The sequence below is a fragment of the Carassius gibelio genome, chromosome A12, assembly GCF_023724105.1.
Source record: "Carassius gibelio isolate Cgi1373 ecotype wild population from Czech Republic chromosome A12, carGib1.2-hapl.c, whole genome shotgun sequence".
NCBI classification, from domain to species: domain Eukaryota; kingdom Metazoa; phylum Chordata; class Actinopteri; order Cypriniformes; family Cyprinidae; genus Carassius; species Carassius gibelio.
Window position 1 is genome coordinate 9,229,411 of NC_068382.1, and position 27,139 is coordinate 9,256,549.

The 27,139-nt window shown below is 36.8% G+C and overlaps 1 protein-coding gene across 1 annotated transcript; it reads right to left on the reverse strand.

Moving 5' to 3' along the window:
- Window positions 1-563: 563 nt before the first annotated feature.
- On the reverse strand, window positions 564-25,713 carry LOC128025100 (anthrax toxin receptor 1). Its single transcript, XM_052611108.1, has 18 exons — window positions 25,121-25,713; window positions 18,927-18,998; window positions 18,683-18,754; window positions 18,506-18,587; window positions 18,392-18,422; window positions 16,759-16,832; window positions 16,598-16,666; window positions 16,327-16,407; window positions 15,244-15,304; window positions 14,528-14,626; window positions 14,374-14,443; window positions 12,666-12,744; window positions 11,196-11,291; window positions 10,894-10,932; window positions 9,607-9,705; window positions 8,336-8,500; window positions 8,169-8,249; window positions 564-2,236 (listed from the first exon to the last, which is right to left on the reverse strand). The coding sequence occupies exons 1-18, from the start codon at window positions 25,264-25,266 to the stop codon at window positions 1,967-1,969; spliced, it is 1,686 nt and encodes a 561-aa protein (XP_052467068.1). The 5' UTR covers window positions 25,267-25,713; the 3' UTR covers window positions 564-1,966.
- Window positions 25,714-27,139: the final 1,426 nt, after the last annotated feature.

A 27,139-nucleotide genomic window follows, 5' to 3' on the forward strand; every position in this document is an offset into this window, starting at 1 on the left:
ATTAAATGCTGTGAACTGCCCTGCAGTTGCAATATGTTTGATGATGAAACGCAATATCGACACACGTACAGTACAGCTGTGGAATACAGAAAACATGACGAGAACTGACCTGACTTTGCATTGAGAGGTTCAACCTTTACAAAAATCAAACTTGATTTCATGAAACCCGTCAAGATCATGCCTGGATCATAAAAAAATACAATTGCCTTTTATCTTTCAGTCATTTCGCATTTAAGACACCCCCTCTATTCTCATTACCATAATGCAAAAAAAAAAAAAAAAAAAAAAAAAAAAAAAATATATATATATATATATATATATATATATATATATATATATATATATATATATATATATATATATATATATATATATATATTTTTTTTATTATATAAATATTTTTAGAAAAATTATATTTAGTATTTATACATCATGGTTATATTTGTTGTACTTCCTTTAATATATGTGGGTATAAATATTGATTATATATTTGTGGAAGCTTGTTTCTGCCACAAGATAACAAATATAAAAAGTAATTGCCACTGTTTTAATTCCATTAAAAAAAAAAAATAATTCGGAGAAAACAAAAGTCTGAATGGCGAGATGCAAATCTGCAATTGAAATGTTTTGCGATAAAGAATTGCAGTTATCTTTTTTATTGTTTCTTGAGTGTCAACAATATTTGCATGCATATTTCTTACATTTATTATTGTTTTACACACTCCAATCATTTTTAGGTGTTGGATAAAAGTCAAATATAAACTAAAAAGAATAAAATAAAAATAAATCACACACACTACTCAAACATTATTACGAAACGCTGACAATAAAATATCATGATGCAATTTAGAGAAGTGTATTACTATACTGATAATCTAATAAAAATAATAATAATAATAAAAAAAAAAACAATCTTGACGCTTTACATTACAGTAATGAGAATTTGGGGTTTAAGTGTGCTAAACGGAATATTTATTTTTATTATTTCTTTCGATTTTATTGTGAAATGTGAGATGTTTTCATGACATTCACCCATGCACACTGTAAAAAGTGGTAACCTGCAATTGTTACCTTAAAGGGCCATTTTTACCAGATTTAACCCATACCAATAGGTTTTGTTGATATAAATGCATGAATTTAGGTTGATTCAGTAATGCTAAATTCTATTTTATGATTTGAACAAAACCATTAAATGTCAATTTTTAGGTTCCCATTTTTTTTCAGTGCAGATAAAGCCATTGAACCCATTCTTGAATCCCTCTGTTGCACCTTCGAGAATCTGTCAAATTTCCAGCAACCAATTCCTGCACATCAGCTGAACCTAAACGAAGGACCTTGTGACATACTAAGACATTAATCGTGCATCTACAGTAAAAGAAACGATCCAACCCAGCCTTTACGCATTCAACACTTGCACTCATCCAACATTTAGCAGTGCGATGATATTCCCCTTCAGTCGCATCGACTCGATCTTTTGAACAGGATCAGAGACTCACCTGAGAGGACCTGCAACTCAACAACTGTTGGAAAATCTGCAACTCAACACTGAATAAAAAAAATACAAAAAAATCTAAATATTAGAGAGGCACTTACAATATAACATAGCATCTAATACTGGTTACTTTGGACATTTTGGCATGATATCAAAAGCTCATAGGATTCATATGTGCTTTAAAATACTCTGTACATGATGAACGCAACGGGAATAATCTGTCCAGCCTCAAGAAAAAAAAAAGAGCAGAAAGCTGAAAACGGTCTCTCTTGATCTGCGTATGGAAAACTCAGTAGTTGAATTTTTGTCACGACAGTTTGCTTTTCTTACTTTTTTTTTTTGCTGTCCAGCAACAAACTACACACCACATCCTAATCAAACCTGACTGATAATACCGGGCGTTTTTTGGAGAGAGGAGCATTTAGTTTGGCTGTGAGGATGAATTGCACTGGAGGTGGAGGCTGGATGTGTTTCTCATGGTCTGCTGGCGAGGCTTGGCGGGGCGCGTGACGGAGGGGGACAGGGCGGTCCTGGGGGGACGCGGGCGGGCGGGGGTCCCGGCGGAGGCTGGGGCAGTGGCGGTCCTCTCGGAGGCGGGCTGTTTGGAGGGGAGCTGATGGGGCTGGGATCGGTCTGGTAGTCTGGTGGAGGTGGAGGTGGACTTTGAGCTCGTGGAGGAGCTTTGGCTGCCGCTGCTGCTGCCGCCGCCTCCTCTTTGACTCGTGTAAAGTTGATACATCGACCCTGAGAAAAGAGAACAAGAAGCGTGTCACATCTCTGAAGTATGCTCTGGTGAAGGTGGACGCTTTCCAATATGCACACATCACTTTGTCCTGTTTTCCAGTATGTCGCCGAAACCTGAGCCACACACACACACACACACACACACAGAAGATCTTGCGAACTGGCTGAAGCTCTATGAAAACCACAGATGAAATCACCCTGAACTGTAAATTATGCATCATGGAAAGTATCTGAAAGTCCTCCATAACCTCAAACCATGTTTGAAAAAACGCCTGGACACCTTTAAACCAGTTATTATAGTTACCTAAAATTAAAACTGCAATATTTATACAGCTATTTCTGGTCTTATTCTGGTATATAAATATACATCATGTCAGTGACCGCCGAAATTGGGATATCGCTTCGATAGACCAATCTACTTCGAGTGTAAACTAAACGAGCTAATGCACATTGGCATGCAATTATTGCATCCAGCTGATCACAGCGTGAGTATAAGAGGGCAGCAGGTGCAATGCATAACAGCTTTTCGCTTCGGAGCCGAGCGTTAGTATCGTTCTGTTCAACTGTGTCTGCTGTGAACTATGAGTTCAGCACGCTCTCGGATGCTTTGTGTGTTGGCGAGACGCTGTTTCAGCTGCGATCGTTCCTGTGTCGAGTGGATTGCACACTTCAGGCTGCACGCGGCCAATTCCCCTGGGCGCCTCAGCACTAAAAGAGCATTTCCTAAAGAGCAAATTTCTCTAAAAGAGCTTCACGGGTGTGTCTTTGTAAAGACGACGGATCTTATAAGGATGCCGTTTCAAGTCTTGCTAGTGGTGCCGTAGTGGCCTACTCGGAACCGGTTCCCCGTACTAGTGCTCATCGTGAGAGCCCCTCCTTGGCCAGTTCCTCTGAGGAAGGATCTACTATCTCAGAGACGAGGCACCGTTTGGCGTCCGGGTCCAGACCTTTGGAAACTCCATGTCTGGTCCCTGGATGGGAGTGGAGGTTCTAGGTGACCTACCCCAGGAGGTAGTGAACACCATCACTTCGTTTAGAGAACCGTCTACGAGACACGCTTACGTCTTGAAGTGGAACCTGTTCGTCGAGTGGTTTTCTTCTCGCCGAGAGGACCCCGTAGATGCATGATTGCGGTAGTGCTTTCCTTTCTGCAAGGGCTGGAGCGAAGGCTTTCTCCCTCCACCCTCAAAGTCCAGGTTTCCGCTATTGCTGCGTACCATGACCCCATGAATGGGAAGTCTTTGGGTAAGCATGACCTCATCGTCAGGTTCCTTAGAGGGGCCAGGAGGTTAAATCCTTCCCTGCCCCCCTCTATACCCTCATGGGACCTGACTCTAGTGCTTAAATCACTACAGCAGGGCCCATTCGATCCTTTGCATTCAGTTGAGCTTAAGTTTATTTCATTGAAAACTCTCCTCCTACTTGCACTGGCCTCCTTTAAGAGGGTAGGGGACCTGCATGCATTTTTGGTCGACGATTTGTGCCTAGAGTTTGGGCCGGCTGACTTCCAGCTAATCCTGAGGCACCCGGCCTGGCTACGTGCCCAAGCTTCCCACTACACCCTTCAAAGACCAAGTGATGAACCTGCAAGCGCTGTCCCTGGAGGATGCAGACCCAGCCCTGGCTTTGCTCTGTCACGTCTGAGCATTGAGATGCTACGTAGGACCTAAGACCAGCTCTTTGTCTGTTACGGAGGCCGGCAGAAGGGGAGTGACGTCTCTAAGCAGAGGATAGCCCACTGGATTGTGGATGCCATAACCCTGGCTTATCAGGCACAGGGTGTGCCCTGCCCGTTCAGGTTGTGAGCTCACTCAACTAGAAGTGTTGCATCCTCCTGGGCGCTGGCTCGTGGCACCTCGCTGACAGATATTTGTAGAGCGGCTGGCTGGGTGACCCCTAACACATTCGCTAGGTTCTATAGCCTTCGTGTAGAGCCGGTATCCTCCTGTGTTCTCACCTCAAATGGGTAGTGGCACTGAGAGGCCCCGGTTAGTGTCGTACTAGTTTTCGTACTGTAGACCCTGTTGAGATCCTCTATCACCCTAAGCAGCTGGATGCGGCGGAACGTCCGGTGCCAGGCCTTCATGATGAATCCGTGAGAACCATGGAAGGCTTGGTTCCATATTGAGACCTAAGCGGTACTCGTATGCGTATAGTCCACAGTATAGCCTTAGAGCCCGTGTTTCCCCCGGCAGTCTTCTGCCATCCCAAGATGGTTTCAATCACCTCAAATTTCTCCATATAAACTAGGGGTGTAACGGTTCACAAAATTCACGGTTTGGTTCGATACGATACACTGATGTCACGGTTCGGTTCGGTACGGTTCGGCACATTTTAGATACAGCAAAATGTAAAAACATCTCAACTTTTCAGAATGCCGCAAGCGCACCGTGGGTCATGTGACAAGAACTAACCAATCAGCTTCATCCTTTCCCGTAACAACGTTGAAAGCTCAGCCAAGATGAAGGAACAGCTGATCATAGTTGTATATGGATTGCAATTTTGAAATAAATTTAGCCTACTGCAAGCGATTTTTAAAGCTGCAAATCCATTTAACCTTTGCTGAAATTTCCGCGTCTTCATGGAGAGAGCAGGTCAATGTTGCTTAGCAAAGGCAGACGCCTCAGGGGCACTTCTGCCCGAGCGCTTTGGAAAGGAGAAGAAAGACGCGCCTAGTGTTTTCCACGCGTTTTTAGGCGCGATATGTGAACGGCCCCTACGGCGCTCGCTCACTCAACACACGCTGAAGGCTCGTTGCAAAATGTCTAATACATTTAAAAGACCAGAAATAGAAGATCCTCCAATAACCAACAGGTCTGGTGTTTGGGTGCACTTTGGATTCCCTGTAAGCTATAATGGTGATGACAGAATGAATGGTAAATAGTAAGGTCTCATATCCGCGGCTATAACGTAAATGATGACTACCATTCGCCGCGGTGATGTCTTTTGCCCTTTTTGAATCAGTTGGAAATGTCTGTCTAAATGCAGCGGGTATAGTTTGTTGTGTGTATGTTTCTCCTTTTTTTCATCTTTTCCCAGATACTGACACACTAAGGTGATGTCGGCGTAAATGAGTTGACATTGTGTCAAGTATGTAGGCTATGTCATGTAGCAGATGCGACCGTTGTTTTTTTATCCACCACTCTCTTGCCATCACCATTATAGGTATTTTACACCTAAACGGATGCTATATGTGTATTTGCTCCCGAAAACTCATTCGGGAAGGATGGGGCCTCTGCAGCGTCCCTGTTCCAGTTTTCCCAGTGTTATTCAATCTCACCAAGTGAGGTAGTGCTTTGATAATGGTTAGTGGCTGGATGCAATAATTGCATGCCAATGTGCATTGGCTCGTTTAGTTTACACTCGAAGTAGATTGGTCTAGCGAAGCAATATCTCAATTTCGTCGGTCACCGACGTGACATCTCCATTCCCTCCATCAGGGAACGAGGGTTACCATACGTAACCAAAATGTTTTCAAATGTATTATTATAATAATATACATTATTTTGCTTAATTTATGAATATTCCTGGTCTTAATATGCATGATCCATATGTGCATGTTATTCCAAATACTTTTTATTTTCATCTTCTCTTTGGTTGACATCATCCAGATCTCCTGATGGAAGAACTCGAGTCCTGCCCTACAGTTCAATGTTCTGCTTCACTTTATGAAAGTCAAACGAGTCTGCAATGCTATTTCATGTCAAATCATATTTAAGGCCACATAATGGCTGGTGGAGAAGGTGATCTGAAGGATGTTTGTTGAGGAAAATGACCTCCTGAGACATCGGCAATTAAAGCTGGGGTCATAAAGGCGTCTGAAGGAAGTCTCAAGACGATGTGGAAGCTGTTTGATGTGGCTGCTGGAGACGGAGGAGGGGACAAACGCAAACCTAAAGGGTTGACGTCAGAGCTCCTGGGACAGCCAGAGGAAAGCTGATCCCTGTGCATTGTGGGACACACAGGCATGAGGAAGAGAGCTTAACCAGGGTACAAATGAGAAAAACAGGCCGAGCACAGATAATGATACACTATTGAAGACATATGCACACACATACTCCAAAACTAACCAAAAGAATGCAAGCGAAACAACATTAAACCCTGGAAAAAAGTGCTCGCTTCCACTCCAAACACACAAGGTAAAGCCCAAACCTGAGAGTAAAGTACAGAAAGAGTCAAAGGGACAGGAATTAGCTCGTTTAAGACTTTGCGTGAGGGAACCAAACTTGAACCATTACCTTTTTTTCAACTTTTCACAGCAGATGCACGGCTTGGAGCATTGGAGCATACATTTAGGACAATATTTGACAAGAAATAATGTTGCTTTAATTTATTTTCCATATATTCATATAGAGAACAGTTAAAATAAATATTATATATATCAGTATTATTTAAGCATCATTATGATATGACTATAGTATTTTTTTAATATATTTTGAATCGTTGTTTTTATATTTTCTGCTTTTATTTTCATTTTTGTGATTTTTTTTTATCTTGTTGTGCTTTGTAAGTTTCATTAGTTATTGCTTTTTTGTTTGTTTGATTTTTTGTTTTACATAAAGGTTTTTATAAATCTTTATTTTAGTTTAAGTTTTAGTTATTTTACTTCACAATGTAAAACTAAATGAAAATAAGAAATGTTGCTTTAGCAACTGCCTGAAATAAAAAAGGATATATATTATATTATATTATATTACATCCACTTTATTATGTTTTATTTATGTTTGTTTTATTTTTTAGTTAACTATATAAAAAAAAAAACCTGTTACTGTATTTGTAGTCAGATAAATAATGCCTCAGTGAGCTGAAAATAATATATATTTTTTTTTAATTCAAAAATGTTTTTAAAAAAATAATTACGCCAAATGTTTGACCAGTTGTGCATTAAGAGTATAATAAACTATTAATTTATATTAATAATGTTTTCTGGAATAATCTGCCTGATGACTTTAAGAAAATTTTTCTTCTGATAACTAGACTTTATTCAGTGAAGTTTAGAGTCCTGTAAAAGCAGTGCCATGACCTCGTCTTCAACTCACGCCGATGCTGTGAGCTCTTCTTCTACAGCAGAAACACTGCTGGACAAATCTGATGTGCTCCTAAAGCAATTTTAGACAGGAAATGATGCCCATTTCGCTTATTTTCCATACTCAGAAAGAAAGAGAAAGAAAGAGAGAGAGAGAAAAGAGTCAGTCTGGGCATTTTTCAGCCCTGGCGTCACAAACCACAGAGCAGCGGAGAGGCCCAAGCTATTACAGGACGAGGAGGTGAAAACCATTCCTCTGCAGAGAAACTTTGCGTCATCTAACCTTTCTCTCGAGGCTATTAAATCCAGCCGTGTCAAACACTCGACGAGAAGCACTGTATGCATTGATTATGGTTATGATTATTATGACTTCTTCGTTTTCTAAGTTTATCAGCGGCGAGACGCTCTTAAACACAGAATTCCATTTAAATGTTTCTCTGCCACAAAAAACGAAGCACCTGGAGAGAGTTAATCTTTAAACATTGTGTGGAAACTCTAAATCAGATCTGATAACCTATGATTTGACACCCAAACCATGTGGCTGCTCTGCAAATGTAAAAACGCAGACTATCTGTCTGGAAAGCATCTTAAATTTGTGCTTTATTTCATTTTTATGGCTACTGGTTTGATGCAGGTGGCCAGCTGTGCCTGTGAAGTGTCTTGGCACCCGTCGGGATCTGATGAGGTGTTGCATGGTCAAGGCCGACAAATGAAAGGTAAGGAAACGTCTGGCCGAGGCGAAGAGGAATGAGTCAAAAAATCCACATGATGTGGATTTATGAGGTTCAACGTCTTGAAAGCTTTCGGTCAGACTGTTTGTTGCTAGAGGAGTTTGTTTGACATCATGCTTTGGGAAGAAAGGTTAAGTCTAAGCCATTAAGACTCTTTGATCATCTAGATACTCACATGATCTCCCGGCTGGGGCCTCATAAGTGAAACTTGATCATATCCACGTCGGAAAAGAGCAAGGATCGCATCGATTTTACCCTAAACAGGAGACGACAACGTTTAGATCGTGCTTTGAAGACCAGTAACTTCATTAAACAATAGTGACAATAACAAAGCAAGCTTACCCTGATGGGAGAATACCACTTCCTGTCTTGAACTGGCTTCCTGTTTGCTTTTTTGGGCTTGGGTTCAAAGGGTTCGAACTCCTGCTCGGGCATCTTTATGACAGCGTTTTTGGGTTTTTCCAGCTTTGCTCCCTCCTCTGTAGAGCCCTTGCCTCCCCAGCGAACCTGGACCAGAGGAAACAACATCAGATCAGATCTCTGCTAATACTGAGCGCTGATATTTCACTTATAGCAATTAGATATGTAATTATATGGTGATATATTAATTTAGTCTTACATGTAATCATTTAAAAATATATATACACTAAAAGATTTTTTTTTTTATTATGTTTAAAAAAAAAAATCTCTTAAGATCATCCAAGGATGCGTTTATGTGATCAAAAATACAGTAAAATCAGTAATATTGTGAAATATTTTTACTATTTAAAATAACTGTGTTCTATTTGAATATCTCTTAAAATATAATTTATTCCTGTGATCAAAGCTGTATTTCCAGCATCATTCCTCCAGTCTTCAGTGTCACATAATCTTCAGAAATCATGAAAATATGCTGCTCAAGAAACATTTCTGATTATTATCAATGTAAAAAAAAATTGTGCTGCTTAATATTTTAGTGGAAACCATGATACACCTTTTAAAAGTTTGGGTAAAAAAAAAAAAAAAACTTTTACTCTGCAAGGATGCATTAAATTAATCAAAAATGACAGTAAAGACATTCTTAGGAACTTAATATTTATCAAAACATCTATCACAGTTCCCACTAAAATATACATTAATTATTCAATAATAAAAAAACATTCAATAATAAGAAACATTATAAATAACTGAGCACCGATAATTGACAAAATCTGCAAATTAGTATATTTTCATGATTTCTGAAGATCATGTGACACTGAAGACTGGAGAAATAATGATATTGAAAATTCAGTTGCGCATCACAGAAATAAATTACAGTTTAACAGATATTCAAATAGAACACAGTTATTTTAAATAGTAAAAACATTTCACAATATTACAGATTTTATTATATTTTTGATCAAATAAATGCAGCCTCGGTGAGCAGAAGAGACAAAACATTAAAAAAAAAAATTATTACGAACCTTTTACTGGTGGTGTATATATAATTAATAATTCATTAATATTCATATACTATAATACACTTATTCATCTACACATTATTTGGTAAATTTCAGAGTGTTATGAATGTGTTATTTCAATAATAATAATCACATGACACATTTTCTCGGACTACTTCTTTTGAGGAAACCCACCTCCATTCGTTTAATTCCTCCGACCCCTCGACCGCCGTAATACGACGCGTCCACTGTGGGCCATTTCTTCTTTGGCATCCCATCCTCATCATCTGACTCCTGAAGAGGAAAAACAGGTTACATCATGTGAAGAAGAAGCACGGGATGTACACGACACGAGTGTGTTGTTATTCTCAAACTCATCTGATGGCTTCATGAATCTCACACTCAGACTGAATACAGATTAAGAGATGAGGCCTGTTTACATCCACTTTGAAACTGTAGCTTTAACTTCAAGCTACTCATTATTTATTGCAGTTAAACTACACTCACGCTTACTGTAAGTTACTAACAAAACGAACTGATTGAGACACAGCAGACTAAAAACTAAAAACTCATCACACTTCTAGTTATCTTTGGTTTGTTTTTTACCTCGTATTCCTGCTTTCATAAAATAAAAAGGCAGCTATGTGTATTTATAAAATAAATATGCAAAACGTGTATATTATGAAAAGTATTTACGAACTATGGCTGGAAACAGAAAAACAACAACAACAAAAAAAAACATTATTAATGTCATCACAAGATTAAATAATATATAAATAGTATTTGAAAATTGAGTGTAATTTGGGAATGCGGAATGTAAAATAGTGTAAAATTTATGAATATTACATCACAAAATAATGTTTAAATGATTACAAACTGGTGCAAAACCAATGAATATTAATTGACAAAATGTTTAAATATTATTAAAAAATTACATGTAATTTCAGAATAGAAATATAAATAATTACAAATTTGGTAATATTTGTTTGTTTGTTATTAATGCTAAATATTTAATTAATGTGCTCTATTTATATCTATCCACATATATTTATATATACTTATTTTATTATAAAAAAATGTTCATTATTAACTATATATATAACTTATTTCTCTTTAAATGTATATTAATTATTTTCATTATTAACTATATATATATATATATATATATATATAGTTTTTTTAATTATTTGTTATAAAATTAACACATTTTTTATTATTAACTAATATATATATAATATATATACACTAAAGACTGGAGAAATAATGATGTTGAAAATTCAGCTTAACATCACAGAAATAAATTACACTTTAACAGAGATTCAAATAGAACAGTTATTTTAAATAGTAAAAAAATTTCACAATATTACAGATTTTATTATACATTATATATATATCTTTTTTTTTAATAAATATTAATTAACAAAAGAGCAGCGTCTGTTTGTGACATTTAACCCTTTGGTAGCAGACAGAGCTGTAACTCACTGGCTCTGGAGGTGGAGGAGGTGGAGGTTCCTTGATCACCTGTGGAAAGACGAGTGAAACAGACAGACATGAATCACAAAACCAAAAACACAAGTCACATGATCCACCTAATACAGAACAGTGTGTGAAATCATGGCCTCGTTTGAGAACAACTGACCAATTTTCCACTTTAAATCACTCCGCTTCAGTATTTACCGCGGATCCATAAGCCTCTGGATCTCAGATTAACACAGTACTGGAAGATGTGTGGTGAGAACGTATGAAGGCTGATATTTAAGACGGTAAATGAGGTGAAGACTTACTACGGTGCAGCAGAGCGGCCAGAACCACCACATGAAGAGCAGACCTAACAACAGAAACAGCACCAGCAGGGTGATCAGGAGGATGGTGCCGTCGAACTGCAGAAGAAACCAGCAGAGAATCAGCACAGATATCACACTGCACCAGCAAACAACCAAGCCATGCTGTTATCTGATGTTCAAAGAGCTTCATCTTTTGGGGGTTTTATCTGCGGTTTGGCCTTTATTGTGTGTGTTTATTTGGGGGAAGGGGTTTGTAAAGAGAAAATGATGATAGGGGATGACCTGAACATGAGGAGAGAAAATAAGGGGGTTAAAAGTCAAATACCACCCATACTTTTTACATAAACTCAATAACTTATATATGTTAGGTTGTGCAATCATAAGTAGTATAATAGCTATATTTAGTTTTAGCAACAACAAGGTTGTGTGACACCTTAAAACATTTTGATGGAAAGAAATGTATGTGAGGAAACAATGTTGCATGTGAAAAAAAAAACTTATTCTTTAAAAAATATATATTGGTATTTAATTGTGCATGCTCATATCGTATATATTTTGACATTAACATTACTTTTGTCACCATATAATAATAATTTAAAAGTCATATGTAATAAAAATTATAATTATTAGCCATTTTGATTGTAATATTTAGCAAGAAATGGCAAGATATTAGGGGTCTTACTTGGGAGCCCCAAAACGGGTTTAAATATTATTGAATGTAATTTTAAATATTATTAAAATGGTAAATGATTTATGAACATAACTTGACAAAATAATATTTAAATGTAATTAAAATAATTACACAGCATTTTTATTAAATGTGATTCGGTAAAATTGTATTAACAAAATAATGTTTAATTAGTATTAAAAAAAACATTAAATTTTCAGAGCAATGTAAAATGGTATAAATTAATGAATATTACATGACAAAATAATGTTTAAATATTATAAAAAAATTACGTCATTTTTTTGACTTTAAGAATTAAATGAGGTTTTAATATTATACAATTTTCTATTAAATATTATTAGGTTTTGTAAACAGTAAAATGGTGCAATTTCATTATTGTAATTTGACAAAGTAATATTTAAATATGATAAAATAAGTAGTAATTTGTATCCATTAAAAAAAAGTACATGTATTTTCTTTTCAGTAAAGTGTAAAATGAATGAATATAGAATGAAATAATAATGTTTAAATATTCAAAAATAATACACGGTAAAATTTTAATTGGTGTATATTAATAAATACGATTTGCCAATAATATTTAAATGTATTTTTTCAAAGTAAAATGCTGCTAAATTAAGGAATATTAGATGACAAAATAATATTTAGATATTATTAAGAAACTGCATCCCATTTGAAAAACGAATGAGCAAATCTCCAAATGAATTATCATTTTATTTGTAGTGGTTTGTTTTGTAGTTGTGCTGTAGTTCGGCTGGATGTGATGTGTTTGTAGTCAGACTTACACACTCGGTTGTGGTGATGTGAACGGAGCTGGTGATAAACGACAGACCCTCGTTCATGCTGACTTGCAGGTACACCACCCTGAAGTGCAAAGACCAAACATACATTTGTCACTTTGAATGCCAGCAAATCCTTTAACGATGCACAGCGGGGTCCATCAAAGCCCAGCGGGATTCAGAGAGACATGAGACATGTGTGCCAACAACAACCCCACTACATCTCTGTCTCGTTTTTTACAAAAAGATGTGTTTGCTTATCTTTAGTTCTTTGAGAAATGCCTTCCAGACCATAATTGGCATCCTGACGGAGCTCTGCGGGGTGCTGGTTAACTTCTGTTGGAGTCAGCTGTCTAGTGTCTCTAACATTCACTAAACACAGCTTTCCAAATGTTCAGCATTCCCAACACACAGAGGCCAAGTCTGCGTTTCTGACACACACGACCCTGTCCTCTGATGAAGAGCATCTACTTCAGATTAGGTTCACATTCCTAATGATGAATCACTGCTAGCCAATCACTACTGAGAGAATCCAGGGTTCTGAATTCTGATTGGACGAGAGGGTTGGGAGGATGGTTTATTCCGGTTATTATTAATAAATCAAACTACGAATTAAAAACACAAGATTATTTTAGTTCGTTAAAACAAACAATTCTGTTACTTGTAATTTAAAACATTATTTTGTTCATTTAGTTTATTAGAATAACTCTTGACATCTCATAACTCATGCTTAAAAAAACTAATAAAAATGACAAAAACATAAAAACAAAAAAATATTAATAAAAATGCAATGATACTAAATTTATACTGACTAACACACACCATATATTTGATAGCATATCAGCCCATATAAGATAATTTATCAGCACTGATAAATATTGTATAATATTTAACTTCGTAACATTTATTTTACTCAGACATTGCTATGTGAATTTCACAAAAACTGTAAGAAAAGGCAAGTTACACGTTGAATTAAACAGGAATTTAAGGATGCAATAATATTTTCTTGTAAAATGTAGCCTAGTTTTGTTTTATTTAAACTTTCAAAAATATACATTATTAGTTGATATTTAATAATTGTGTGGGTTTACATAAATATTACTCTTGCCACCATATAATGCTGATTTAAAGCATTTTTAATTGTTATAATCACTGTGTACTGAAATGTTGTTATGCCATAAATGCATGAAGCTAGAGTTCACTAGAATTGCACTACATGTGCAAATCGGTGGGCGGGGCTAAACAGGCAGTGATGTAGAATCGGTGGGCGGGGCTTAACAGGCGGTGACATAGAAGTGGTGGGCGGGGCTTAACATACATTGATGTAGAATCGGTGGGCAGTATCGGTATCATATCAATCATTATTTTAATGCATCCCTAAACTAAACATTCTCTACAAACTCAAAGAAGTACAGAAATACTAACTTATTGTCTAGTTGTTTACGAAACGTAATAAAAATACGCATAAAGGACATCAAAAATCTTTACACTTTATATTCTTAAGAACAAAAAGCAATGCAATGGAGAAAATATAGATCCTCAGGAACAACAAATAGACAGAAGGAAGTAATGGACGAGGAACAAAGGAAAAGAGAGAGTGGGTGTGATGAACAGTTTTAAAGCCTCAGATATCACGCAAAGCTTTGACTCTTTGGATTCGCCAGGAAACAACGTCTAGCCTAATGCACTAGATGTCCATCAGCTTCACACTTACTTTCCAACTTCATCTATAACAGGAGCAGGACACAGCAGGAACGTGTCCTCGACGCTCGCAGGCTTCTCGTCTGGAACAGATGCACAACATGTTCAGTGTTCAGCAAACCAAACCAAACGAGCGATGCATGGAGCTATTTAAAGAGAAGACTCACTGAGCGTGAGCGTGTCGTTGATTTTGAAGCTGCACAGGACCTGGTCTATGTTTCTGGCGTGTCGAAACCCATTGCCTCTCACCACCACTTGAAACGACTCTGAAACACAGATCGCCACAGTCCCTGCTCAATAGATGATGATAAATCCTCAGAGAAGACTTTGATATCAAGTCAATGACGTCCTGCTGAAACCATCAGAGCTCGAGGAATGCTGGGTGATGGAAAACCACCGTGATAGACGTTCATCTTTGCATTGAAATCTAGTCCCAAAAACTCACGGTTGGGTTTGTATGATGCTTTCACAGTCACCGTTTCTGTGATGTGCTATGTTTAGGGAAAATTAGACTATACTGTCAAATAACAATAAAGAAGATAAGAATAAATAATCTAACTACAAGCAACAGCACAAAGATACAAGTAATATAAACAGGTTTATTTTAGGTAAACTGTCATAAAGACTGAATAAAGTAATCAAATGTAAAATTGCATTGCATATTTGACTGTATGTATGAAAGATTAATCCTTATTAAAGCTACAAAAGCTATTCGATCAAGAGCAGTGAGGGATTTCCTTGTCTTTTCTGTTCATTGCTGTTGAATGCGTATTTATCGACAGAAACATACATCATTAACTGTTTTAGCTGTTGTTATTTTTAACCAGCCATATTACAGATGCATGTATATATATATATATATTTATAATGTTGATTTTCATACCTCCTGCACATACGCTGGATGGCTCCGCTGCCAATATCTCGATGCATGATTTTTTGATGATCTAAAAACAGAAAATATTTCATTGAAATATTGTATTTATTCATATATAAAAATGGGTTAGGGTTTACCAGTTTTCACTCAAAAATTGCTGGTAAATTTCACATATATTTATAAAGAAACTGCAAGGAACACATTGAATTAAATGTAACATTTTGAAGTAGAAAACCTGAAACAGTATTTGTTTTGTTAAAAATATATATATATTTATATATATATATATATATATATGTATATATATATATATATATATATATATATATATATATATATATATATGTATATATATATATATATATATATATATATGTATATATATATATATATATATATATATATATATATATATATTTTACAATGTAGAAAACAAAACACAAATTACAAAAAAAACTAAATAATAAACACTAATAAATTATATTTATATTTATATTTATACGTATTTAATTTCTGCACTGGTACCAATGCTTTTCTGTGATCAACCTTAGATAATACAGTTTTGAACAACATTTTACATCAATCTATGGCGTACTTACAGTTTTCTTTGTATATTAAATAATTAAAATTATATTAAAATTATGTCATCATTTACTCACCTTTGTGTCATTTAAAACCCATGAGACTTTTGTTAATCATCATGAATGAATGCATATAAATCGAGCAGGTTAATCCAGGACTGCAATTGCTTTAAAGGATGAAAATATTTAATTTAGGCTTTTAATTCTCATTTCATATGCATTCATTTTATGATCACTTTATGATCTTTTACGTTTTGGTTATCCGGACACTCAATGAAGGCACAAACCTCTCAGGTTTCATTAAAATCATCGTAATTTGTGTTTTGAAGAGTAACTATGCGTTTGAAACGACATGAGTAAATGATGAGAGAATTTTCATTTCAGAGGAAGCCTGGATATAACAGAAGTACCTCTGAAAGAACCCCACACTTCAGCTTAAAGCAAGGAACATGCATCTTAGAAAATGGACAAAATGCACTTTTAATTAAACTTCCACATCGCTTGAGTTTACCGAGTCAATCATTCCTCTCAGCGCCTGGAATCCTCCCAGGACGGGAAACACGTGTTTACTGGTGTCCGCTATGGTGGCCAGCTAGAACAGGACAAATAGATGTTTATTTACAGCTCAGATCTGGTCTGTGCACCGTTTATAATGAATTACATTCTGTGTAAAGTGCATACTTGAGGAAGAGTCTCCAGCATTGTTTGTTAAAGCGCAGTACATATTGAAGCTTCAATGCAAGTTCAAGACATCAACGAAAGATCATGAGTGTCTTTATTACCTGTGTTTCATTGAAGTCCTTAACTCCAACACAATACACGATTGCACCCAATGCCCGAGCTCGTGCTGCCTGGTGAGATATCAATCAGTCGTCCAGAAATCAATAAACTGTGAGTGTAAACGTATGTCTGTAGAATGAATGCTGAACTTCAGGTCTGTTACCTCTTGTTGAGCTGCTATCAGCTGATGTTCTTGAAGCTCACCGTCTGTCAATGCAATTATGACACTTGCAGTTCCTACAGAGTGGAGTGAAGACTGTCAGATAACGGCAAACTGTACTAGAGTCAACACTGAACTGACTTGAGCTGAATAATGATGCCACTGTCTTCTGTAGAGCTGCTTGTAGCTGAATTGTATCAAAATTAATGAATTTTACACAGTTATTCAAACTGACTGAATCAAGGGATAGTTCACCCAAATTTCTGAAAATTCTGTCATCATTTACTGTATCAGCTTCTCTCTTCTGTTGATCATGAAAAAATACATTTTGAGGAAGGTCGGTAACAAAACAGTTGAACAGCCACTGACTTCTAAAGTAAAATATTTGTGAAATGTAAATATATTTTTTGTCAGATAGCAAAACCAAACTGAAATTTTAAACGGTTTATGAACTGCCTTTTTTGATGGAAGGCAAATCAAAAACTGTTTTCCACTAAAACGGCATTTTCGAAGCATCTTTATCTTTATTGTATTATTTGCCTCTCATTATTTACACTACATGTGCAAATCGGTGGGCGGGGCTAAACAGGCAGTGATGTAGAATAGGTGGGTGGGGCTTAACAGACATTGATGTAGAATCGGTGGGCAGTGCTTTACAGGCAGTGGGCGGGGCTTAACAGGCTGTGATGTAGAATCGGTGGGCGGGGTTAAACATGCAGTGATGTAGAATGGGTGGGCGGGGCTTAACTGGATGTAGAATCAGTGGGCAGGGCTTAACAGAGAGTGATAAAGAATCGGTGGGCAGTGCTTAACAGGTAGTGGGTGGGGCTTAACAGGCTGTGATGTAGAATCGGTGGGCGGGGTTAAACATGCAGTGATGTAGAATGGGTGGGCGGGGCTTAAACGGATGTAGAATCAGTGGGCAGGGCTTAACAGACAATGATAAAGAATCGGTGGGTAGTGCTTAACAGGCAGTGATGTAGAATCGGTGGGCGGGGTTAAACATGCAGTGGTGTAGAATTGGTGGGAGAGGCTTAACAGGATGTAGAATTGGTGGGCGGGGCTTAACAGGCAGTGATGTACAATCGGTGGGCGGGGCTTAACAGACAGTGATGTAGAATCGGTGGGTAGTGCTTAACAGGCAGTGGGCGGGGCTTAACAGACAGTGATGTAGAATCGGTGGGTAGTGCTTAACAGGCAGTGGGCGGGGCTTAACAGACAGTGATGTAGAATAGGTGGGTGGGGCTAAAAAGGCAGTGATGTAGAAACAGGCATTGATCTTCGGGGTGGGGTTTCGCCACACTATTACATCATAAATCACTATTACACTTTCCACAACCTGTTGTTTTGGCAGATATTCAATATAAGCTGTTTTTAGACTAATGAGAAAGTTTTGAGTTCTGAAACTTACAGAATTTTTTTTTATAGTACAATAACCTCTTATATATTAAAAGATCAAAGGAGTCTTGGTTTCTCATTTCATTAGCCCTTGAAATAACATGAAACAATAAATAAATAAATATAGCATCATTGATTCTATAATGTTCCTGTTTTTTACTGTGAAGCTGCTTTGAATGTAATGTATAAAGTGCCATATAAATAAATGTGACTTGACTTGTCTTTAACAGAAACCTACCAAAGTTTTCCTGGTGTATTTGCTCATTCGCCTGTGAATAAAAATGATATATTAGTGTTAAAGAGTCATTAAAACAAGTACATTTGAATAATAACTTTAATTTTAACATTTTACCTTAACTAGACCGAGATGCATAAATGTATCTCCACCTGGGATCTCTCGTCTCAGAGCATTCAGGCCTTTTCTTATGTTCTCCCTTTGGAAAGTGAAAACAAAAATGGGAAGAATTAAATAAACAACCATTAATAAAAGGAAATATTTTGCAGCACTAGAAGACGTGTCTTTTGGCACCTGTTTTCCGTGAGTCTCATGATTGTGTTTCCACCGGTTGAGAACACGATGAAGGACATACGCAGCATAGGGCTGTGAGATGATGAAAAACAGACCAAAAATGGTGATAATTTAACAACTTTTGTAAAATGCACTGGTAAAATCATCTATGACCTACGTCAGAACTCTTACACAATTGGATAATGTCAACAAAAACAAGCCATTCAGGGCATTTGTTTGTTTATCTCAAGAGTCGTTTTAGTACCTGGTGAATTTCTCAGCCAAATGTTCGACAAAATTGTAGATTTCATGCCAGTGGTGTTTGACACTTCCTGACCTGAGGAGAAAGAGGAGAAATAATCAGTAAATGTTTCTGCTTTCAAATGCATCAGATCAATGCAACTGAGAATCCTTCCAATTAACTAATGGCACTTTTAACGTGATGCAGTCTCTTAGCAGAGCCATCTAGTTTTGTCCCCTATTGTTTTTCCCTGAGGCGCAGCTGTAAACTCTCTGTGACAGATGGTCATTTCCTGTCTCAGTCCCCGAGAGGCAACCTGTGGTAATTCATTAGTGCTGCATGATAAATGGGAAATGAGCTAACTGAGTCTACTGATCTGTGCTTGAGTCAGTTACTCATTCCCTGGCTGGTGTAACACGTTTAGACTGAGAGCCAGATATAACACTAACTGGCCTGTTCTATGAAACTGGTGCCTTTTGGCAATTTGATTTTAAAGTACATTTCTATAAGGTTTCAGATGAAGTGATTATGCATTGTATGAATGAATACATTTTAAAATATGTTGTTATTGTTGATGGTAACAAGGTTGGGCATTTTTAAAATAGTCAAATTTAATTTACCATCGTTGTGCTCAAGATTGTGAAACTTGTTTACTATACAAAGTCATTGTAACAGGGTTGATGCTACAATCATCCTCTTCTGAACAACATAAAACATTAGATGTTACATTTCCTTGGAGAGCTTAATTCCTGAAACTAAAATGTCTTTTTTTTTATAATAAAAAAAGGGAAAATATAACACATTGTAAAGAGCGTTTCAATAATACATTATATCAGCTATAATCTTAACATACATATAAAGTAAAGAATTTTTTTTAAAATATATGGATCAAATGTGCATACTTGCTATTACAGCAAGATGTGTTAGTGATGGGAACAGACCAAAACAAACATCTTCATGAAGACATACAATTAAAAAATTAGATTACTTATACGTTAAAGAAATGACAAAACAGACGATCAAAATTTTGGAATAATTACGATTTCTAAATGTTTTGAAAGAAGTCTCTTCTGCTCACCAAGGCGGCATTTCCTTGATCAAAAATACAGTAAAATTACAGTAATATTTTTACTATTTAAAATAAATGATTACTTTTTAAATATATTTTAAAATGTAATTTATATCTGTAATGACAAAGCTGATTTTCTGCAGCCTTTACTTCAGTCTTCAGGGTCACATGATCTTCAGATATAGTAAGACATGGTAAAATATCACAATTATTGCACATTTTACGATTCTGACCTCTTTTGCAGTATGATCCTTCAAAAACAAACTCATCTGGATCGATTTTAATGTTGCTGATAAAATAATATATCTTAAATTATGCTCTTTGTTCTCCTCCAGAGATATGCTAAGCTAATGGTGGAGAGAAGGAGAGCGATGAGCGATCCCAAAAACCTCTTTCTGGAACGGCGTGGGAGGAAGATGTTTTTATAACACAGTCAACAAAAGCCGGGCCAGCGCACACCCAGCATGCTCTGAAACTGCAAGAGCGACGCAGAGATGAGCGTTGGCGAGAATATATATGCAGGTCATGCTAAGGGCTTGCCACAGTTTTTAACTTCACAATGGACGCTGTTTGTGTTGGAAGCCGGACTTTCTTGAGGTAACAGCAATCATGGGATTGGTGGCTAGCTTGCAGTTTTCTCACCTGTGCAAACAGCGTTAGGAAAGGAAGTGGTCTATTCTCAAGTGAGATCCTTGATTAAATATGTTGCGGTGGCCCTCTTTGATCTAATTTTAATGGGTTATACTAAACCACATAAAGCCCAAAATGTCCTACAGCGAGATTTTAGCTTCTTTAGATGATCCTTAATCAGCGATCCGCAAACAGCTACGTCATCTTTTAAAGGACCCTCAAAACTCATGTTTTACATAACTCTATGTATACACAGATAACTGCACATATGTTAAGACATGTGAAAGTCGTTGCGGTTTGATGCAACAAGAGCCAAAGCAGGAAGGCTCATTGAAGGAAGATTTGGAAGAGGGATAATTAGAAAAGTGTGTTGCTCTTACAGGTCTCATCTGCTCTGAGATCAGTCTTCCAGTTCCTCCATATCGAATCCCAAACAGAGCCCAAAATGTTTCAAGTACAGGGAGGACCAGAAAACGTGACTGTTGGTTTAGGTTAATGTGAAGTCAGCATTAGCTCTCTTTCTTCCTGCTTTGTAATGCATGGTAAGAATATTAGGGTGACATTTCCCTGACACTGCTGTTTTAACGGCTCCTCCGGGTCCTCAAACATCTTCGAGGCCTAGAGTAGTTTAACAGAACAAGTCTGGAGGATCTCCTCAGTGTTTATAAACAGGGGCCATAAGCTTTTTTTTCTTGTTGTTTTGCAATAGTACACATAACATAAATAAATGTGTTGTGAGGAATCCTAACTCTCTTCGTGACACTCTTAAATTCTGTAGACAACCAAAACACAGTTTTGCTATCGAAATTTTTTCCTGTGAGTCATATTGCTGCTTTTTAAAAATATGTTTTATGTTGGCTGACATTTGGACAACATTGACCCCATTGGGAAAATTTGACTTTTTTGCTCCAAATCTTTACCTATACATAAAGTTCAAGTGACACACTAGTGACAGTAAAACACCAACAACTGGTCACTTTGCTAATTATGATTACAGGGGCAGACTGTCAATAATAACTTATTTTCACACAGCATCCTTGTGCAATACTATGCTACAAGCTCAAAACACATGTACATTTTGACATTTGCATCACATCACAAGCTCTATATATTTGGGTTCCCTGATGTAGTAAACTTGCTCGGTAGCACACCCGGTACAACATTGCATTGGTCATGTGAAGCTTGCAAAGAAACAAAGTCCCGTGAAACACAAGTCACCATAAAAGAGTTCAAAGACTTGCAGAAGTGAGATAAAATGACATGGTTGTTTCAGCGAATGCCTTTATATCTTCTGTTACTTTTGCCAACACTATTGGCTAAATTTAAGGTCGGGTTCAGCGTAGGTGAAATATTGTTTTCAAGTACGTCAAGCAACAACCCTTTAGAAAAATTCACCTCACATTTCATTTCTGAACTTCTACAATATACTCCACAACCAATGTGATAATATGTTGCCAGATCCACGTTCATCTGTTTTGGATAAAACTAATAAGCTTTTGGCATCACTAACTGGTCGTTTAAATTTGAAGGTGTTAGGAAACTTGCGAAAAGCTATGTAATATTATTTTTGGCTGACTGTTGGACGAAATAAGGAAATACTACCTTGTGCATCTGTTTGTAGGCATAATATGTGTGTATCTGTCAAAAAAAAAGCAGGACATATCAATGTGGTGGCTAGATCAAAATTGCATAATCATAAAAAAAGCTAAAATCAAATAAAGTTGCTTTGAATTTCTCTATTTGAGTCTTTCAGTTTTCTGTGCTGGTCTGAAAGCACAAGCTCTCTGCATATCCCAATACTCTTCATGCATTGGGTAAACATTCTGGTCTTCATCCAGAAAGGAGATTTGTGGTGTATGGTAAGATTTAAGGAATGCATGTCTCTTAAAACCGTAGGTAAAGCTGAACTTGGGTGTATTAGGGGAGAAACTCGACATGGCTCTCGGAGAAGGGATGGACACTTATGAATCATTGGGACACTACAGCTGTTATTCTGGCTGTTTTAAAACAGATGACTCAATGCCTGGGTTATCTTAAGCTAAACAACAATTAGTGGGCCCAAAACTATGATTAACACAAGTGTTGTTACAAAACAGTCTTGAAGATGAAATAAATCAGACCACGATATTTCCAGACATAGTTGACGGAAAAGATTGTAATTAGATTGCCTTTCATTCATGTATGCATTTGGCAGATGCTTTTATGGTAAATGACTTACATCGCCTTTCAAATATAGATTTGAATCATTCAAGCATTCACTAGGAATCACATCCATGACCTTGGTGTTGCTATCGCAATACTCTACTGTTTGAGCTACAGAAATGCATTACATGGACAAGAAGATTAGCCCATTGTATGGACAAAAAGTGATTCAAATCATTGAATGTGTGTGTTCCACAGAAGGAAGTAAGTCAGGTTTGGGATGGCTTGACCAAGTGTGAATTCTCTATTTAACGAACCTCTAAAGTGGCTCTCTTCTGAAGATGTCTGGCTTGAAGGCTGTAGTGCAAACAGCATGCAAAGCATCCCCCCGACAGTTTCTTTGTTTTATTCCACTTAAACAGCGGCCCATGGGCTGGTAGACTGATTCTGAATCACTCTCCAAGGCTGGCATTTCCCAAAAAGCCTTTGGGCCACATGAAAGCAGAAGTGGAAGCAATGATGCCATTGCTTGAAGGACAATCTTGAGGTTGATTTACATAATCATTTCTATAAATCTGGCCCTTTTTTAGCCCCAGATTTCTATTTATATAACCAATATTCCACTTATATGCTGGGACTTTCCTGATGTGCAGGAAACAGAAAAAAACACTTTTAGGAAAGAGGATACTTCATCTTCTGGTTAGTCTGTTTTGCCAAGCATTGGCCAATGGTTATTGATATATATTGTCACATTTTTATAGGTTAAAGATGTTCAAACCCAACTTTACTTACCTAGTGAATTTTAAAGACCTAATTGTAGACATTTCATAATTTGTGAGGTTGAGGTGAGAAATATTGTATTGTTTTTTTTTTACAGATAAACATGTAAATTCCTCGAAAACAAATCTAGGAAAGCCTCTTCTCAGAAGCCCAATAATAGTGCACCTGAAGCCAAACACTCTTGTGCAATACAGCTGTTTTTGTGATGCTTTATTACTTCAACTTCAGCTCATTTGGTGATAAAACAGATACAGAAAAATGGCATTCTTCCCTCTATGCACGCAATGGCACAGTGATTAAAAATACTGAATAATGCATGCATGGGAAATTACTTAAATTGTTGAAGCTGAAGGCTTGTGATGTTCTGGAAGGGCTTGTGATGTTCACGAGCATGCAACTTTACTAAATGTCAGTTTTTTTAAAGTGTATAAGTAGAAAAAAGGGGTGCTTGGGTTGGTGATGTCTTATGCCATCACATCACGAGACAAAACTAATTGGAAAAACACTTTGAATGAGCTGTATAGGTTTCCTCAGCTGATCAATTCCAGAGCATGTTGCATGACACAACAATCTAATAAAATATAGCACAAAGGATTCATGATGCATTTGCTTGATGACAGCTGTACACTTTCTGACACATGGTCAAACAATATCACTATCCCTTCATCAAAGAGCTGTCAACTTTTGTTTTCATTGGTCGAGCAAAAAAGGGGATATTAATCAGTCTAAACCAAACAAATATGAGACAAGCCTCTCATGAGATCAGTGCTGTTTCAGATAGCCCACACATGTCAGTCTCAGGAGACTCAATGTAAAAAATGGCATCTATTTCAACTTCAAAAAAACAAAAAACAAGTTGAGTTTCATATAACTTACAAAAAAGTTTGAAATTCCTTTTAAGTTGTCATTACTTACTGACCATATCACTTTTAACAGTGCACACAAAAAGGTGTTTTATAAACGTTTCATTAGATTAAACATCCTGCAAAGAATCTTCCCAGTCGGACACATACAAACTGTGGGAAAGGATGTTGCTTTTCTCTGTCTGTTAAACAATGGGAAAGGATAAGAGGCAGGAAAAGAGAACCACAGAGGAATGAAGTTGTGACTTTCTGAAGTGCTTATTCAGCAGACTTCACATTTACCACCCGTCTGCTCATCATTACACTCGCAAAACAACATTAAAACATAAACTGGATGACTTATGTGAACTGTCATCGTGCATTGTATTGTCTAGTATGTATTGCAATGCGGTATTGGGAGAAATTTGGAGAAAAGATGGAGGATGTGAGTGGAAATGTACTGGCCTACTTTATACAGTGTGGAAAACATCAGGCCGACAGACCACAAAAGCATCCCTAACTTTTAAACTTCATTCAGATCAAGTTGCCTCTATGTGATAGACGGGTTTATGTTGGATACCAGAAGGTTTACCAGCTGTAAGACCAAAGAGATAACTTACAGATGGAGAGAGAGAGAGAGAGAGAGAGAGAGAGAGAGAGAGAGAGAGAGAGAGAGAGAGAGAGATGGGATTCTTTGTTCACGAAACAACGCGTAAAACAATTGAATTATATCAGTATATCAGTAGACTACTTACTTGTCCAGGACAAAATACAAGTCAAAGGCTCCCTGACATGATCTCTCCTCCTCCACATCATCTTCGGCTCGTGCAGATGGAAGCATGAACAACAAAAGTCCAAAGAAAAGTGCGCAAAGACACATTTTTACTACTAAACGTGCCATCGTTTCTTATTGCAAAAACGTCAATCCTCAACAAAGCAGACGGCCATTCACATTATCCACAGAAAAAAAGATCCTGAGGGAAGGATGCACACAAAGAAGAAGAGTTTCGCGGATGTTGACGCAGTCCTTACTCACATCAGTCTGAAAACTGTAACTCCAAACTTGAGATACGACGTAAACACGTTATTCCCAATGTGTACTGCACAGAAAGCACCAAAAAAAAAAAAAAAAAAAAAAACGGGTCTCAATCTTTTCTTTCTATATTAAACACAAGCCGGTTTGCTGTTTTGGGGAATTCTGTGTGACTGCACGAAATCCACGTGTTAAAAGGCCAGATGTATTATTTTAACAGCTTGATATTTGATGTTAATGTGCAAAGCAAAGACGGAATCGTTTGAGAAAAGAGCTCAGGCTCAGAGTTGGCAAAAGAGGAGCTGGTGTCATATTTCTAGCCTTCCAGAAAAAAATGGGTCAGTTTCTTCTTCTGGTCCTTAAAGGTTTCCTCCCTTTCGTTTGGATATGCAAAATGTATGGGGTTTAATAGTTGAATAGTGTTTTTTTTTTTTTTTTTTGTCCTGTGTTGTCTGCTTTTATTGAAATATAAATCTAAAATTAGAATATAAATAGTTATTGTATACGCATTTTGTAGAATGTGCTTTTATTTTATTTTTTCATCCAGTACCATATCATAGACGATATATATATATACAGTAGTTTACTATTACTTTTTCCGGTTAAGATTAATTTATTAACGAATTGTTTCAGTTTTATTTATTCTCTCCTTTCCTTTTCACTTAATTTTTTATTTCACCAGTTTATGTTGTCACGCCTGTAGTTGGCGTTAAGTGTGAATGTTATTAGCTACTTGTGTGTTTCAAGTGAGCAATTGAATCAGTCAACAGCGAATCTGTCAATTATTTTAAAACACCCACTCAGCATTAGACAACTTCAAGAAACAATTCATTTGAACATTTATTATAAAAACAACGGTGGATGCTGGGTTGACTACCAACTCGTTCAATGAAAGGGGCGTGTTTCTTCAGTATAGGTCAACCAATTAAATTCTCAGTTCATAGCTCGCCCGCCAAATTCTATTGGATGGTGCTACAGTCACGTGCTCTGAAACGGAGAAATGATTCGTCCACTTAAATGATTCGTTACAAAACAGGAACGAAACACCTAACACACAAGTGACCTGCCAAAGATATAAAACCGATATTCGTGGAAATACTCAGGTAATACTAATATAAACAAAAAAGCATATGTAATAAGTAGTTTGTATGAAACTACATGTAGCCTACGTCTTTAAAACAATACATCTGGACTCTCAAATGACCGAAAACTAATTTCTTAATGAAATGAGCTTGGTGTCTTATTTTTGAGCAAAGCTGCTTAGACCAGTGATTCAATTTCATTTGCCAATATTTTTTATTTATTTGGCCTTAGATACTTGTAGACTATGTTACCGCCATTGGTTATGCTGAATATTGTAACAGGTAGATAGTCTTGACCAATGTGTGACTGACCACCCAAAAATATAACCTAACTGAAAACCAAAAATAAGATTTAACTGCTCATTTATCATGAAGGGACATATGGCTTTATATGGCGATCCATTTTTGTTGTCGGCCCATTGCCTCTACATTTGACGCGTGTTATTAGTGTACAACATTTATAATTTGTTCCAGGAAAAATCTTTAGTCAAAAGGTGATACATAATTATTATTTTAGTATGGTAGTGGATGTACTTGACAGCATACTTGGGTCAACTGATAGAAAATACATGCTGCCATCTTCTGGTTCTTTGCTGCAAATTTCTAAAAGAAACTGTCATAAAGTGAATAAAAATAGTTTTGTTAATAGTTTAATTACA

Coding starts and splice junctions, on each gene's coding strand:
- LOC128025100 (XM_052611108.1), bottom strand. CDS start 25,266: ATGGCACGTTTAGTAGTAAAAATGTGTCTTTGCGCACTTTTCTTTGGA. Junction 12,745..14,373: donor GTTATAGATGAAGTTGGAAA/GTAAGTGTGAAG, acceptor TTTGCACTTCAG/GGTGGTGTACCTGCAAGTCA. Junction 9,706..10,893: donor CTCCTCCACCTCCAGAGCCA/GTGAGTTACAGC, acceptor TTTCCTCTTCAG/GAGTCAGATGATGAGGATGG.